The sequence below is a fragment of the Sus scrofa genome, chromosome 17, assembly GCF_054392235.1.
Source record: "Sus scrofa isolate SSC_HxYL_T2T_F1_AM1 chromosome 17, Sscrofa_HxYL_maternal_Yorkshire_Landrace_v2.0, whole genome shotgun sequence".
NCBI lineage: Eukaryota > Metazoa > Chordata > Mammalia > Artiodactyla > Suidae > Sus > Sus scrofa.
The window spans coordinates 33,222,591-33,235,272 of NC_139399.1; the positions used below are offsets into that span (position 1 = coordinate 33,222,591).

At 45.0% G+C, this 12,682-nt stretch overlaps 1 protein-coding gene across 1 annotated transcript in view; it reads left to right on the forward strand.

Moving 5' to 3' along the window:
* Window positions 1–3,673, forward strand: part of PCSK2 (proprotein convertase subtilisin/kexin type 2) — a 239,841-nt gene extending 236,168 nt beyond the window's left edge. Inside the window, 1 exon segment of the mRNA NM_001004044.1 lies at window positions 2,988–3,673. Coding sequence (NP_001004044.1) covers window positions 2,988–3,474 — 487 coding nt within the window. The 3' untranslated portion in view covers window positions 3,475–3,673.
* The last annotated feature ends 9,009 nt before the right edge of the window (window positions 3,674–12,682 follow it).

Genomic DNA, 12,682 nt, shown 5'->3' on the forward strand with positions numbered 1-12,682 from the left:
CATGTCCATGAGTTTGATTCTTTTCTATAGATAGGTTTATTTTGTGTCGTATATTAGATTCCAGATATAAGTGATATCACATGGTATTTGTCTATCTCTTTCTGACTTACTTCACTTAATATAAGAATCTCTAGTTCCATCCATGTCGCTGCAAGTGACATAATTTTGTTCTCTTTTATGGCTGAGTAGTATTCCATTGTGTATATGTACCACATCTTCTTAATCCATTCATCTGTCAATAGACATTTAGGTTGTCTCCATGGTTTGGCTATTGTTAATAGTTCTGCAGTGAATATAGAGGTGCATGTATCTTTTTTGGAACTGCCTGCTTCTTTGTGTAGAAATTCAATGATAGACTGTGGCATTTCACTCAAAGCTAAGGCTCTGGACATTCAAGAAACCTCTAGCAAAGTGGCCAGAAAACCTGCATAATAGGACTTCGGTTTCCCCAGCTGTTTTTCCTATAGCCTGTGAGCCGTAGCAAAAACAGAATGTGCTTGAAACAAAGCCCAAGAGATTTTCTCGGTGATGGTGGTGTCATTAACAGGTTCAAATTAAACATATGCCAATGATTAGATCTGTGCCATCCAACACAGAAGTAACTAGCCACACGTTGCTATTTAATAAAATTAAATTTAAATTAATCACTAAAATTACATTTGATCAACTCAAAATTCAGTTTCTCACTCATACTCAGCACATTTTTAGTGCCCAATAGCCACATGTGGCCAGGGGCTACTGTATTAACACAGATATAGGACATTTCCATCATTGCAGAAAGTTCTTTTATTGTTTGTTTTGGGGGGGGTAGTTGGGGAGTGGTTGGCCATGCCTGCAGTATGTGGAAGTTCTCAGACCAGGGATTTTTACCTATGCCACAGCAGCAACCTGAGCCACAGAAATGCAATGCTGGATCCCCAACCCACTGAGCCACCAGGGAACAACTACAGAAAGTTCTATTGGCCAGCACTGGTCTAGACATTGGTAAGGTACAGTATATATAAATGTGTGTATATATTTTATCTTCACAACAACTCTTCAAGGTAGGAAGTAACATCTCCACTGTACAGGTAAGGAAAATGAGCTCAGACTGTTCACAGGCCTTGTCCACAACTGGACCTTCAGTCTACCCCACACAGCTCTCTGCCTGCAGGCTGGAGCCCAAATGATCACTAATCATGTATCGGGTAGCTTGTTATGTTTCTGACCCTCTTCTAGATAAATGGCATCTTCTTTGAGAGATCCAGGTATTAGCTTGCCATATCTATATATCCAAAAATGGCCTAAGCCCTGCTCTCCGTCGAATTGGATGACTTTCCAGAGCCTGGTGCTTAGGACCCCACCTCCACCACATCACTGGATCTCTGTAGCTAATGGCCGTATTGTTCAGAGCACACACAGCAACCCTCCATGAAACCGCTTATATGTATATGTTTAAGTTTCTCAGGAGTGTATCATCTTTATCAGTGAGCTGCAGAGAAGCTCCAGCAAGCCCACTCAGGTTCATTGCTTGCAGTAACTTCAGATCTTTAACTCACTGAGCAAGGCCAGGGTTCGAACCTGCATTCTCGGTTCTTAACCCGCTGAGCCACAATAGGAACTCCTGTCCTCATTTTCCCACCACCCACAATGACAGTCAGACTTCAAGTATTTAAGTAATTTGCCCAAGCTCTCCTAACCATAGAGCATAGAAGCAATAAGCATAGACCAATAAGCAGAAAACAGAATTCTAACCCATATAGGTCTGGAGTCCTGCCATTATCCCAGTGGGATCCTGAGATGTAATTTCCTTTATTATGTTTCTGGAGCAAGAACTTTGAGCCTCTCACCTCCACAGGAGGCTGTCTCCAGAAAGGAGATCAGCCGTATGGAAAGACAGCTAAGGAGTTCATACCGACCCTCTATGGGGATCCAACTCTATGACTGAAGAGTCCCCCAGATTTCCGTGATTTTTCAAAGGACTGTTCTTCACTAGGAGTAATCAACCCAAGTTCACTTTTTTTATGATCGTAAAAGCAATCACATTAGCAATAATTTATCTTTATCAGGATATACTTGGTACTTTTAAAGAAAGGCATATGCACCCCTGTCACAAAATGGGTTGCCCCATAAGTAGACCCTAATGGGACTTGAATGCTGACAATTTTTAGGGATGATCTCAGGAAACACAAGTGTGGTAGAGATGGAGGGGCAGACAGGGAAGAGGAAGCAATCCAATAAAGAAGGCACTGATGGGAGTTCCTGTCATGGCTCAGTGGTTAACAAATCCGACTGGGAACCATGAGGTTGCGGGTTCGATCCCTGGCCTTGCTCAGTGGGTTAAGGATCCGGTGTTGCCGTGAGCTGTGGTGTAGTTTGCAGGCGTTGCTGGGATCCCGCTTTGCTGTGGCTCTGGCATAGGTTTGGCAGCTACAGCTCCAATTGGACCCCTAGCCTGGGAACCTCCATATGCAGCGAGAGTGGCCCAAGACCAAAAAAAAAAGAAGGCAATGATGATGCATCGGTGGGTCACTGCCACCACGGGCCACTAGGCTCAATCCTACTAGGGCCATTGATTTGCCCCCACTGAGATCAAGGAAGCCAAGGTACAGTTACCCACCACCTTATGTTAATCATTGGTAGAGGGTTTTCCCTGCAGGGTTAATGCCTGCACAAAGGAAGCTCCCATGGATGCTCCAGGGAAGAGCTCCAGGAGGGAAGCTGGGAGATGCTGATACCTGAGATGGGATGCAGTCAGGTCCACAGGAACCTCAGCTGAAGATGAGGCTGGAAGTTTCTCAAGAGAAATGGGAAGAGTGTCAACCACATCTGCTCCAGCCCCCTTCCACACAGAAGGTTCAAAGAGTGTAGGTGACTTGCTCAGGTTCACAGAGCTGATGGAAGAAGTTACCCCAAAGCCCCTGCTCTTCCCACTCCCCAAAGCTGCCTTCAAAACCCCTAGGTAGCGTGCCATCCCTAACTGTGTCTCCCCATTACTTTGCCCTCAGAAAAATACCATCCACTGGCAAGCTGGTGCTGACGCTCACCACCGATGCATGTGAGGGGAAGGAAAATTTCGTCCGCTACCTGGAGCACGTCCAAGCTGTCATCACGGTCAATGCGACCCGGAGAGGAGACCTAAACATTAACATGACATCCCCCATGGGCACCAAGTCCATCCTGCTGAGCCGGCGCCCGAGGGACGACGACTCCAAGGTGGGCTTCGACAAGTGGCCTTTCATGACCACCCACACGTGGGGGGAGGATGCCCGAGGCACCTGGACCCTGGAGCTAGGCTTTGTGGGGAGCGCACCCCAGAAGGGGGTGCTGAAGGAGTGGACGCTGATGCTGCACGGCACGCAGAGCGCCCCTTACATCGACCAGGTGGTGAGGGATTACCAGTCCAAGCTGGCCATGTCCAAGAAGGAGGAGCTGGAGGAAGAGCTGGACGAAGCAGTGGAGAGAAGCCTGAAGAGCATCCTGGGCAAGCACTAGCGCCACCTCCTGGCCGCCGCCGCCGCCCTGCCCGACTCTGCCTCTGTCCTCGCTCCACATCCCACCCATCGCCTCGCAATCACTGTCCCCCGACCCACGATTCCTGATCCGCCGCTTCGCTCACTGTCGGTGATTATTTTCATTACCATGAAAGCAAGCTTTTTTATTCTGTGCCCCAAATACAGTGTTCCCACCCACACCTCTGTCCCATGTGTGACTCCAAGTTCTTTATTTCTGTCATTCAGGTAGGGGATTTCCTGCCAACCAACCTGGGACAGCTTACCCCTCAACTTCTTTCCTAGAAGAGAGGAGGAGAGAATGCCTTTTAAAAGCCACACACGGTGACTCCAAGGACCGTTTATTCATGGTCTCAACTGAGGACCTGTGATCTAAAAGCATAATCTAAGATTATGTCTGAGGGTGACCTCCAAGCCTCTTAAACCACAGATGCTGTAAATCCTTTGGGGAAAGATGTTTTGATTTAACGAGATTTTTTTCAGGGACGTAGTTGAAGGTGGAGTGAATTGAAAGATGCCATGCATGAGAGCTGTAATTACCAGGCGGGGTGGAGAGAGTCCAGAAGCATGAGCCTTGGACATCTTAATGCCAACATCAAGGTCATAGCTCATCCCACTCAGCCAGTGGGATAGATATAAGATCTAAGGAGCCTGGATGTTTGTTCACCAGCTGCTACTCTGAGTGATGGCAAAACCTGCTAGAGATGCCCAAACTATTCTCAATGTGTTTTGTGTTGACCCCCAGCCCTAGTTTCCCAGGGTCCCTGCCATAGCAATCCCAAAGCAAAAAGGCAAGGCAGGACAGGCAACAAGGCTGGGGAAGAGTAGGTTAGCAATTTTTAACTGAGAAATGTTCCTCTTCCTGGGTCACTCTGGGGCTTCTTAATCTGATGGACATGAGAATCGAGGGGAGTGTCTGCAGCAGCTTCCACATGTCTGCTTGGGCTTTTTTTTTCCAAAGCATGATTGGAGGGAAACACCTTACTCCTTCGTGTTGTGATTTCTTTGATGAGTTAGGCAAATGGCCTCTGTGCTTGAAGAGGTGTGTGAGGGGGGGCAGGGGAGTTTGATGGGGTGAGCAGCCATCTTCCTATGCACCCCCATTTGTACAGAGCCTCTTCGGGGCGGGAAGGAGGACGTCAGCTCATCCCCCAGCTTGAAGCCTGAAGGAAGACCTCTAGGGAAAGCATTCAGTTACCGTCTTGCCAGCTGAGCAGTCCAGGAGGGGATCCATTTAGTCTGCAACCCAAAGGTGACACATCCCTGTCCCCTGTCACTCCCCAAAAGACACCATCTCATTATTAAATGGAAATGCTTCCTGAGCAGCTGACACTTTGTGTTCCTACTCAAGGATTGGCTCTTCATTCCCAATCCCAATGCCCTCCATTCCCATTTGTTGGTTTGATTTGATTGCCAAGAATGATTGACCCCTCTGGCTACATCTTTGCCTTTCACAGGGGAGCACATAGCTAAGCCCAGAGTTCCTTTCCTTAAAGCCAGCAACACAGGGCATGAAGTTCCATTTCCCAGAGGTGGCAACTTTAAGAGAGAGACCTGGAAAACCCATTTTCTTTCCTTTTTTCCCCCATTGGCATGAATTTCTGTCTTCTCTCACACCATGTGACCTTCTCTCTGTAAGGCTTTACAATGTAATAATGTTTGTGATTTTTAAAAGAAATTTATTACATGTTGCGAAGGTCTTTTTAAACCTGTTTAGATTTAAAGAAAAAATAAACGGAAATCATCAAAATTTCATTTCACATTAACAGTCTGAAAATAAACCAAAGGACATTACGTGTGCATGTGTGTATAAGTGCACACAGAAATATATATACATATGTAGACTATATACACGTGTGTATATATGTGTATATATCTTTATATGCACCTGTATAAATGTATATACACACATATACCTAAAATGTGTGTATGTGTATTTATTGGAGAAACAGACACCATATCCATCTCTAAAAGAATGTTCAGAGGCTATCAAGATGTTTCTGGCTGAAGAAAAAGGCCAGTGGAAATTCAGGTGAAATGTTCATCAATTCTCATTACTTCACTTCTGTAATTTTGCACCTCTCTGTATAAGCATTAAGTGTCTTATATAGCAGCACAGATATAAAATAGTTGTCCATATTTTCACGTTATGGTATAATTTATGAAATTAGAGAGTAACCTATCAGCTTCTTAATAGACATGGCAAGTTTTGATATGAGTATACAGTACATAAAAATATATATAGTGCTATTTAAAAAATGTCTGGTCTCTATTTCCTTTTTTGCACCAGTCTTAACACTAAAATATGTCTGGCTAGTGAGGTTTTTATGATATGCTGGTCCTAATGCAAGGGAGTTATTTATAGTCATTTATTTTAAAACTGAAAATAAGTGAAAAATGATTAATCAAGTTAACATTGTTACTCCTTGTGACAAAATTTTATAAGTAAATTTAAAAATACATGATGTAAATTAGGAGATTCAACAATAAAACATTACCTTCCAGAAATTATGTGGGATGTGATATGTATTACATAAAACACTTCCATCCATTCTGGGAGAGGATAATAAAAATTGCCAAAGAGAGATCTAAAAAGCTGGCTTTCACAAATATGCTTGAAAGATGTATAATTAGCAAATAAATCATACCCAGACTATGATCTATAGCAGCATTTTTCAAACTCAGATTACATCCCCCTAGCAGCATTTATATCCTCCTAAAATAAATTTAAGGAGTCAAAACCAGCATTTTGGAACAGAATAGAATAGAATGGAATAGAATAGAATAAAACAGAATAGAATAGAATGGAACAGAACAGAACAGAATGGAATAGAAGGATAGATTATGCCTTTTAATGATAAGTTTTTTTTTCCTGAAATATTTGTTTCACGAATGTGTGTGTGTTTTGGGGGGGGGGTCTGCATGTATTGGCTCCCAATGTAAAATTGATTTCTTATTGTCGGTCATGGTCAAAAATCTTTTAGAAACACTATTCTGGAATATATTCACCAGGCTAGACTAAGTTATACTCTATTAACAATCAGTCTCTATCTGGTAGAGGTTTAACACAACAAAGGTTTACTTATCATTTACACTAGTTTCCCTGAGGATCTGGGTGTCTCCCCAAGGCCACAGACCTCCATGCAGTGACTCAGGGATTCAGGCTGCTTCCACCTTCAATCTTAGGTTTATAATCACATAGCCATGGGGTTGCTACAATCAGCAGCAGGAGAAGGGAACCCATGAAGACTCCTGCACTCTTCCATGTTGTCATCTGACCTACCATGCATTGATAGCCAGTACTGGTCAGTGACTTTGCCTAAATGCAAAGCAACTAAAAGACTGTATGTAGGACAACTAATGGGATTCTTGGTGAGCACTGGAATCTGCCTCAGAGAGAGCTTGTCCTTCTCTTAAAACACATTCTTAGGTACCAATTTACATGGCAGCCTCTCTTCATGGACATTTCCATACACAATATTACAAACCAGCTGCCCTCCATACAACCACATGCTATTCTAGCAAATCTTGACAGTTATTGATAAAATATTAATATATTTACTATAGTTCATTGTAAAAACAGTTCTCGACTTGGTCCTATCATACACTCCTTACCAAACCCAGTTAGTAAAATCTTAAGAGAGGCTGTGGCTGAAAACAGATACTGAAAGGTGTAAGGGCCAGTCTGACCTTGTGACAGACCAAAACGTATTGCTTTTTAATACTTAAGTTCGAAGGCCGATTTCCCAAAGATTATGTTATCTTACAGAATTACTACTGTATGTCATCATAATTGTCACTTACAAATTAATGAGTGGTTTTCATATGACCAGTGCCTTCACTGGTCAGAGTAATCACATGAAAACCACACACTACAAAATCTTTAGAGGAGTTCCCATTGTGGCACAGCAGAAATGAATCTGATTTGTATCCATGAGGATGTGGGTTCGATCCCTGGCCTCGCTCAGTGGGTCTGGGATCCATTGTTGCTGTGAGGTGGGGTGTAGTTCATAGACATGGCTTGAACCCTGCGTTGCTGTGGGTGTGGCATAGGCCGGCAACTTACAGCTCTGATTCGACCTCTAGCCTGGGAACTTCCATATGCCTTGGGTATGGCCCTAAAAAGCAAAAAAACAAAAACAAAAACAAAAAAAAAACAAACAAAAAAAACCCTTTAGGAAACATAGCCAAGCATCTTATGTTGAAAGAGAAATTCTGAGTGAATTAGGAGAATCAGTGCCCTCAAACCAGAGTAAGTTCTTGGATGCAAAGAATCTCATTTGATAGAAATCTCTAAGAATCAAAATGCCGAGATAACAGACATTGGTTGTGGGAGAGAATGAGGGGTTTTAAAAACGCTGGGAGTTTGGGGGGAAAAAAAAGGAAAGAAAGGAAAGAAAAGAAAAAAAAAGAGGAGTTCCCATCGTGGCACAGCAGAAATGAATCTGACTAGGAACCATGAGGTGGCGGGTTCAATCCCTGGCCTTGCTAAGTGGGTTAAGGACCCGGCGTTGCCGTGAGCTGTGGTGTAGGTCGCAGACGAGGCTTGGATCCCACGTTGCTGTGGCTCTGGCGTAGGCCAGTGGCTACGGCTCCAATTGGACCACTAGCCTGGGAACCTCCATATGTGGCAGAAGCAGCCCTAGAAAAGGCAAAAAGACTAAAAAACAAAAAAAAAAAAAAAAGGAATAAAAGAGAAAAAGAAGAAAGAAAGAAAGAAAGAAAGAAAGAAAGAAAGGAAGGAAGGAAGGAAGGAAGGAAGGAAGGAAGGAAGGAAGGAAGGAAGGAAGGAAGGAAGGAAGAAAGAAAGATGAAAGAAAGAAAGAAAGAAAGAAAGAAAGAAAGAAAGAAAGAAAGAAAGAAAGAAAGAAAGAAAGAAAGAAAGAAAGAAAGAAAGAAAGAAAGAAAGAAAGGAAGAAAGAAAGAAAAGAAAAGAAAAATGCCGAGAGTTTGACGTAGTATGCGCACAGGGTGTGTCCTTGGCCTCCAAAAGGATTTGGTTGTAACTGCTGGGTGGTCCTCTGTGTTCAAAGAAGGAGCGAGTGAGACCGGGAGGAGGGGCCGGCACTCAGCATGTGGGAGCTTAGGCGATGGAGAGTCAGGGTGGAAGTTGGCCACAGTACCTGACAGTGTTCAGCAGAGGGCAACACAGAGGCTGGAATAAGGGCAACTCCAGCCTCTGAAGAGCTGAAGTCTGTTGAGGAGAGAGCTCAATACACAGCGAGGCCGTCCCAGATGAGCATCTTGAAACCCCGTCCACCTGCCAATGATCTGATCCCAAGCCCACACACAGCCTCCTGAAGCCATTTTCTGCTGCCCAAGGACACTGTCACCAGAAGAGAGGGAGGCCAGCGTGAGCAACACCAGCACCTAGATCTCCAGGAAAGAAGACGTCTTCTCTGCGTTCAAGTTCATCAACTAGTGCCTGAGTGGCCCACCCCCTTTCCTTGGGTTCAAAAAACACTGGTTGAGTTTGGATTTGAGTTTATAAGGGATCAGCTATCAAAATCTGACCTGAAGCAAAATCTTCCAGACAGCCTGCCAGTTTCCTTTTCCTCTTAGAACTTAGAAGAGGCTCAGCAGGTTACAAACTGGACTAGCATCCATGAGGATACAGGTTTAATTCCTGGCCTCGCTCAGTGGGTTAAGGATCTGGCATTGCCGTGAGCTGTGATTGTAGGTCACAGACTCGGATCCTGCATCGCTGTGGCCTTGCCGCAGACTGGCAGCTACAGCTCCAGTTCAACCCCTAGCCTGGGAACCTCCATGACTGACCAAGAGACATGCTCTCAGTCCAGGAGATAAAGCCCTTGTGCTGCCAGATTCCTAATATTCAGCCCTGTGAGGCTTGGGGTGGGATGGGGGTGATTGGAAATCTCATCCCACAGCGTTTTAGATGCCGGAACAACCAAATGCGGCTGGGATTCCCTTAGTTCTCATGGTAACTGTCACTGATTCCCACCATGGAGACTTCAGGCCACCTCCCCCCCATCACAATCCCAGTGTGGGTACCCTGATGGTGCCCTCAAAGATGTCACCTTGCACCCAGCAGGACGCCCATGGTCTACTCCAAGCCGGATGGAAGGCAAGGCTGCAATCTATCTTTGTCTCTTTTGACCCATGTCCTGGAGCCACTGGCTAAGCTCCTGATCATAAGCACACAAGCAGCCAGGTGACGGGCAGGTGTGACTGGTGAGGTATTGACCAGAGATGTGTCTACTAACAGAATATAGATGTCAACTCGAAAACTCTATTTCTTCTAATAAAACATAAGTCCATGTGGCTTTTTGTGTGTGGCATCACTTATTCTTTTACCCAAACACGAGAAATCAGAGCCAAGCATTTGCACTAATTGTGGTACTTGAATGATGTTCTTCATCACCAATGTGCCAAATGCCGTGTGAGTTTTCAGGCTCCTTCACTCACCAGCACCATCCCAGCTACAGACCCCACATACAAAAATTGAAGGATAAACTTGATTATCACGGTTGCTTGAAGATCCTTTCTCATGACATAAGCTTCAAGTCAAGGAGAGACCCAAATGGAATTTTCCAACATGAAAAGGGAAGGAAGAAACAAGCAGAGATGCCAGATAAGAGGTTCTTCTGATACGTACATTGGATTTTATAGCAGACCTTGTTGGTGTGTGCCCTACAGCAGGAACCAGCCAACCACATCCCAGGGACTCAATCCAGCCCAGTGTTTGTTTTGTAAATATAGTCTTCTTTTTTTTAATTTATTTATTTTGGAGTTCCCGCCATGGCTTATTGGGATCTGCCACATCTCTGCAGCGCCAGGGCACAGCACATGGTGGGTTAAAGGATCCAGTGTTGCCTCAGCTTCGGTGTAGGCTGCAGTTGTGGCTCAGATCCGATCCCTGGCCCAGGAACTCCATATGCCATGGGGCAGCCAAAAAAAGAAAAAAAAATAATTTATTTATTGTTATGAAAGTGTAATTGATTTACAGTGTTATGCCCATGTAAATACAGTCTTATTGGAGGCAATCATATCTATTTGCTTTTGTATTTTCTGTGGCTGTTTTCTTCCTAAAACAGCAGAATTGAGTAGTTATAACAGAGGCTGTACAACCTATAATCTTTTATAGAAAATGTGTGCCATCCTCTGCCCTTTCTCTGTCCCCTTGGCTGGCCCCAGAGGTCAGCTGTGGACAGTTTCCTTAAAAGCTACGGACGCTCTTCCTGCTGGGGGTGTTCTCTGGCTGCAGAGACGCTCAGGATCTAATACACAACAGGCAGAAAGGCCAGGGACTCAGTGCCCCGGGGCCACCCCCACCTGAGGAAGGGTGAGATCTGGTCCACAGATATCTCCACTTCCTTGCCTGCTGTTGGGACAATTTGAAGATGTTCAACCAGGTCTCTTCCCAGTGGGTGGAGCCCCAGCTGCCCATAGTGATGGCCAGCAAGTTAATGCTGCCTGTAGTAGCACCTCCCTTCCCAGTCTCAAGCCCAGTCTCCCCATTCAGGGGACAGAAACCCCACCAGTGATGTTAACAGAGAGAACTGAATATGAATACCCTATAGCAGTTGCCGCTGTGGCCTCGCTCAGTAGGTTAAGGATTCAGCATTGCCATGAGCTGTGGTATAGGTTGCAGACCCAGCTCAGATCCTACGTTGCTGTGGCTGTGGTGTAGGCCAGCAGCTACAACTCCGATTCAATCCCTAGCCTGGGAACCTCCATATGCCATGCGTGCGGCCCTAAAAAAAAAAAAAAAAATCCCAAAAAAAGCGCTATAAATTGAGTATAACAAGATGTATTGAAGAGTTCCTTGGTGGCTCAGTGGGTTAAGGATCTGGCATTGTCACTGCTATTGCTCTGGTTACCACTGTGGTGCAGGTTCAATCCCTGGCCCAGGAACTTCTAAATGCTGCAAGTGCAGCCAAAAATAAATAAATAAATATTGATATATGTGTGGGGGAGAGAAACTATTTGATTCTTCTGAACTAATAGTTCCCTTTTTTCCATTTCATGCCCATCTACAATCTAAATTACCCGCATTATTTTCATGAACAGTATTGTTCCTTTTTAAAAAATAAAAATTTCAAATCTTTCCCTGAATTAGACTGATATTTAATACTCAACATCCTTTTTTAAATATAGTTGACTGATGATATTATATTAGTTTCAGGTATACAATATAGTGATTCAATTTTTTTTTTTTTTTTGTCTTTTTAGGGCCTCACCCATGGCATATGGAGGTGCCCAGGTTAGGGGTCTAATCAGAGCTGTAGCCGCCGGCCTACACCACAGCCACAGCAATGCCAGATCAGAGCCACGTCTGTGACCTACACCACAGCTCACGGCAACGCCAGAGCCTTAACCCACTGGGTGAGGCCAGGTATTGAACCCGCAACCTCATGGTTCAGAGTTGGATTTGCTAACTGCTGAGCCAAGACAGGAACTCCGTGGTTCAATATTTTTATAGATAATAGTCAACATCTTATGGTTTTAGACTATAAAGTAAAAAACTGCATAATAATAAAAATGTGGATAGGAGAAAAAGCATTGCCCTCTTAATCAGAAAGGCAAAAGCAAACACTAGTGTAGCATGGGGACCAGGCAGTCTAATACCGATGCGAGTCGGGAGCCTTGCCATGAAATGAAGGTGACTCATAGGACCATGGAGGGACCCCAGGGAGGGGTACCACCATGACTGCGAGTGGCAGGCCCCAGAAGACCCAGACCTTTGAGGAGGGGCCTCAACTAGCTGATGCAAGTGTCCCTGTGGAGTGAGGCTGGTTCTGAGAATGTTGGGAAAACTGAGAACTGGATTCAGCAGCTGTTCCAGGAAGGAACTGCCGCTGCTGGGGTGAAATTGCCCTTCTGGGCGATGAAGACAGACCAGAAGCAGGGCCTGGCTCCCTCTTCCAGCCTGTCCCTTCTTCCTGACCAGGAAGATACTGGCAAAGCTGGGACGAGGTAGCAGTTCCAACCCCAGCACCAGAGTGTAGAAATGCGGGCTTGGAGCAAAGGGGCAGGTGCTCGCTAAGACACTCTGAGTTCCTGTGATCACCACTCTGATGAACCACCCACACCTGAGACCTTGTCCAGGGTCTGCTCGGGGGTCAACCCAACCTAACCCAAACCTCCCTAAGTCGCCCTCATACTGACCCTCCTTCACCAGCAGTAATCTTTGGGATCCCTGGGGTTGTAAGCAACAGAGACCAACTATG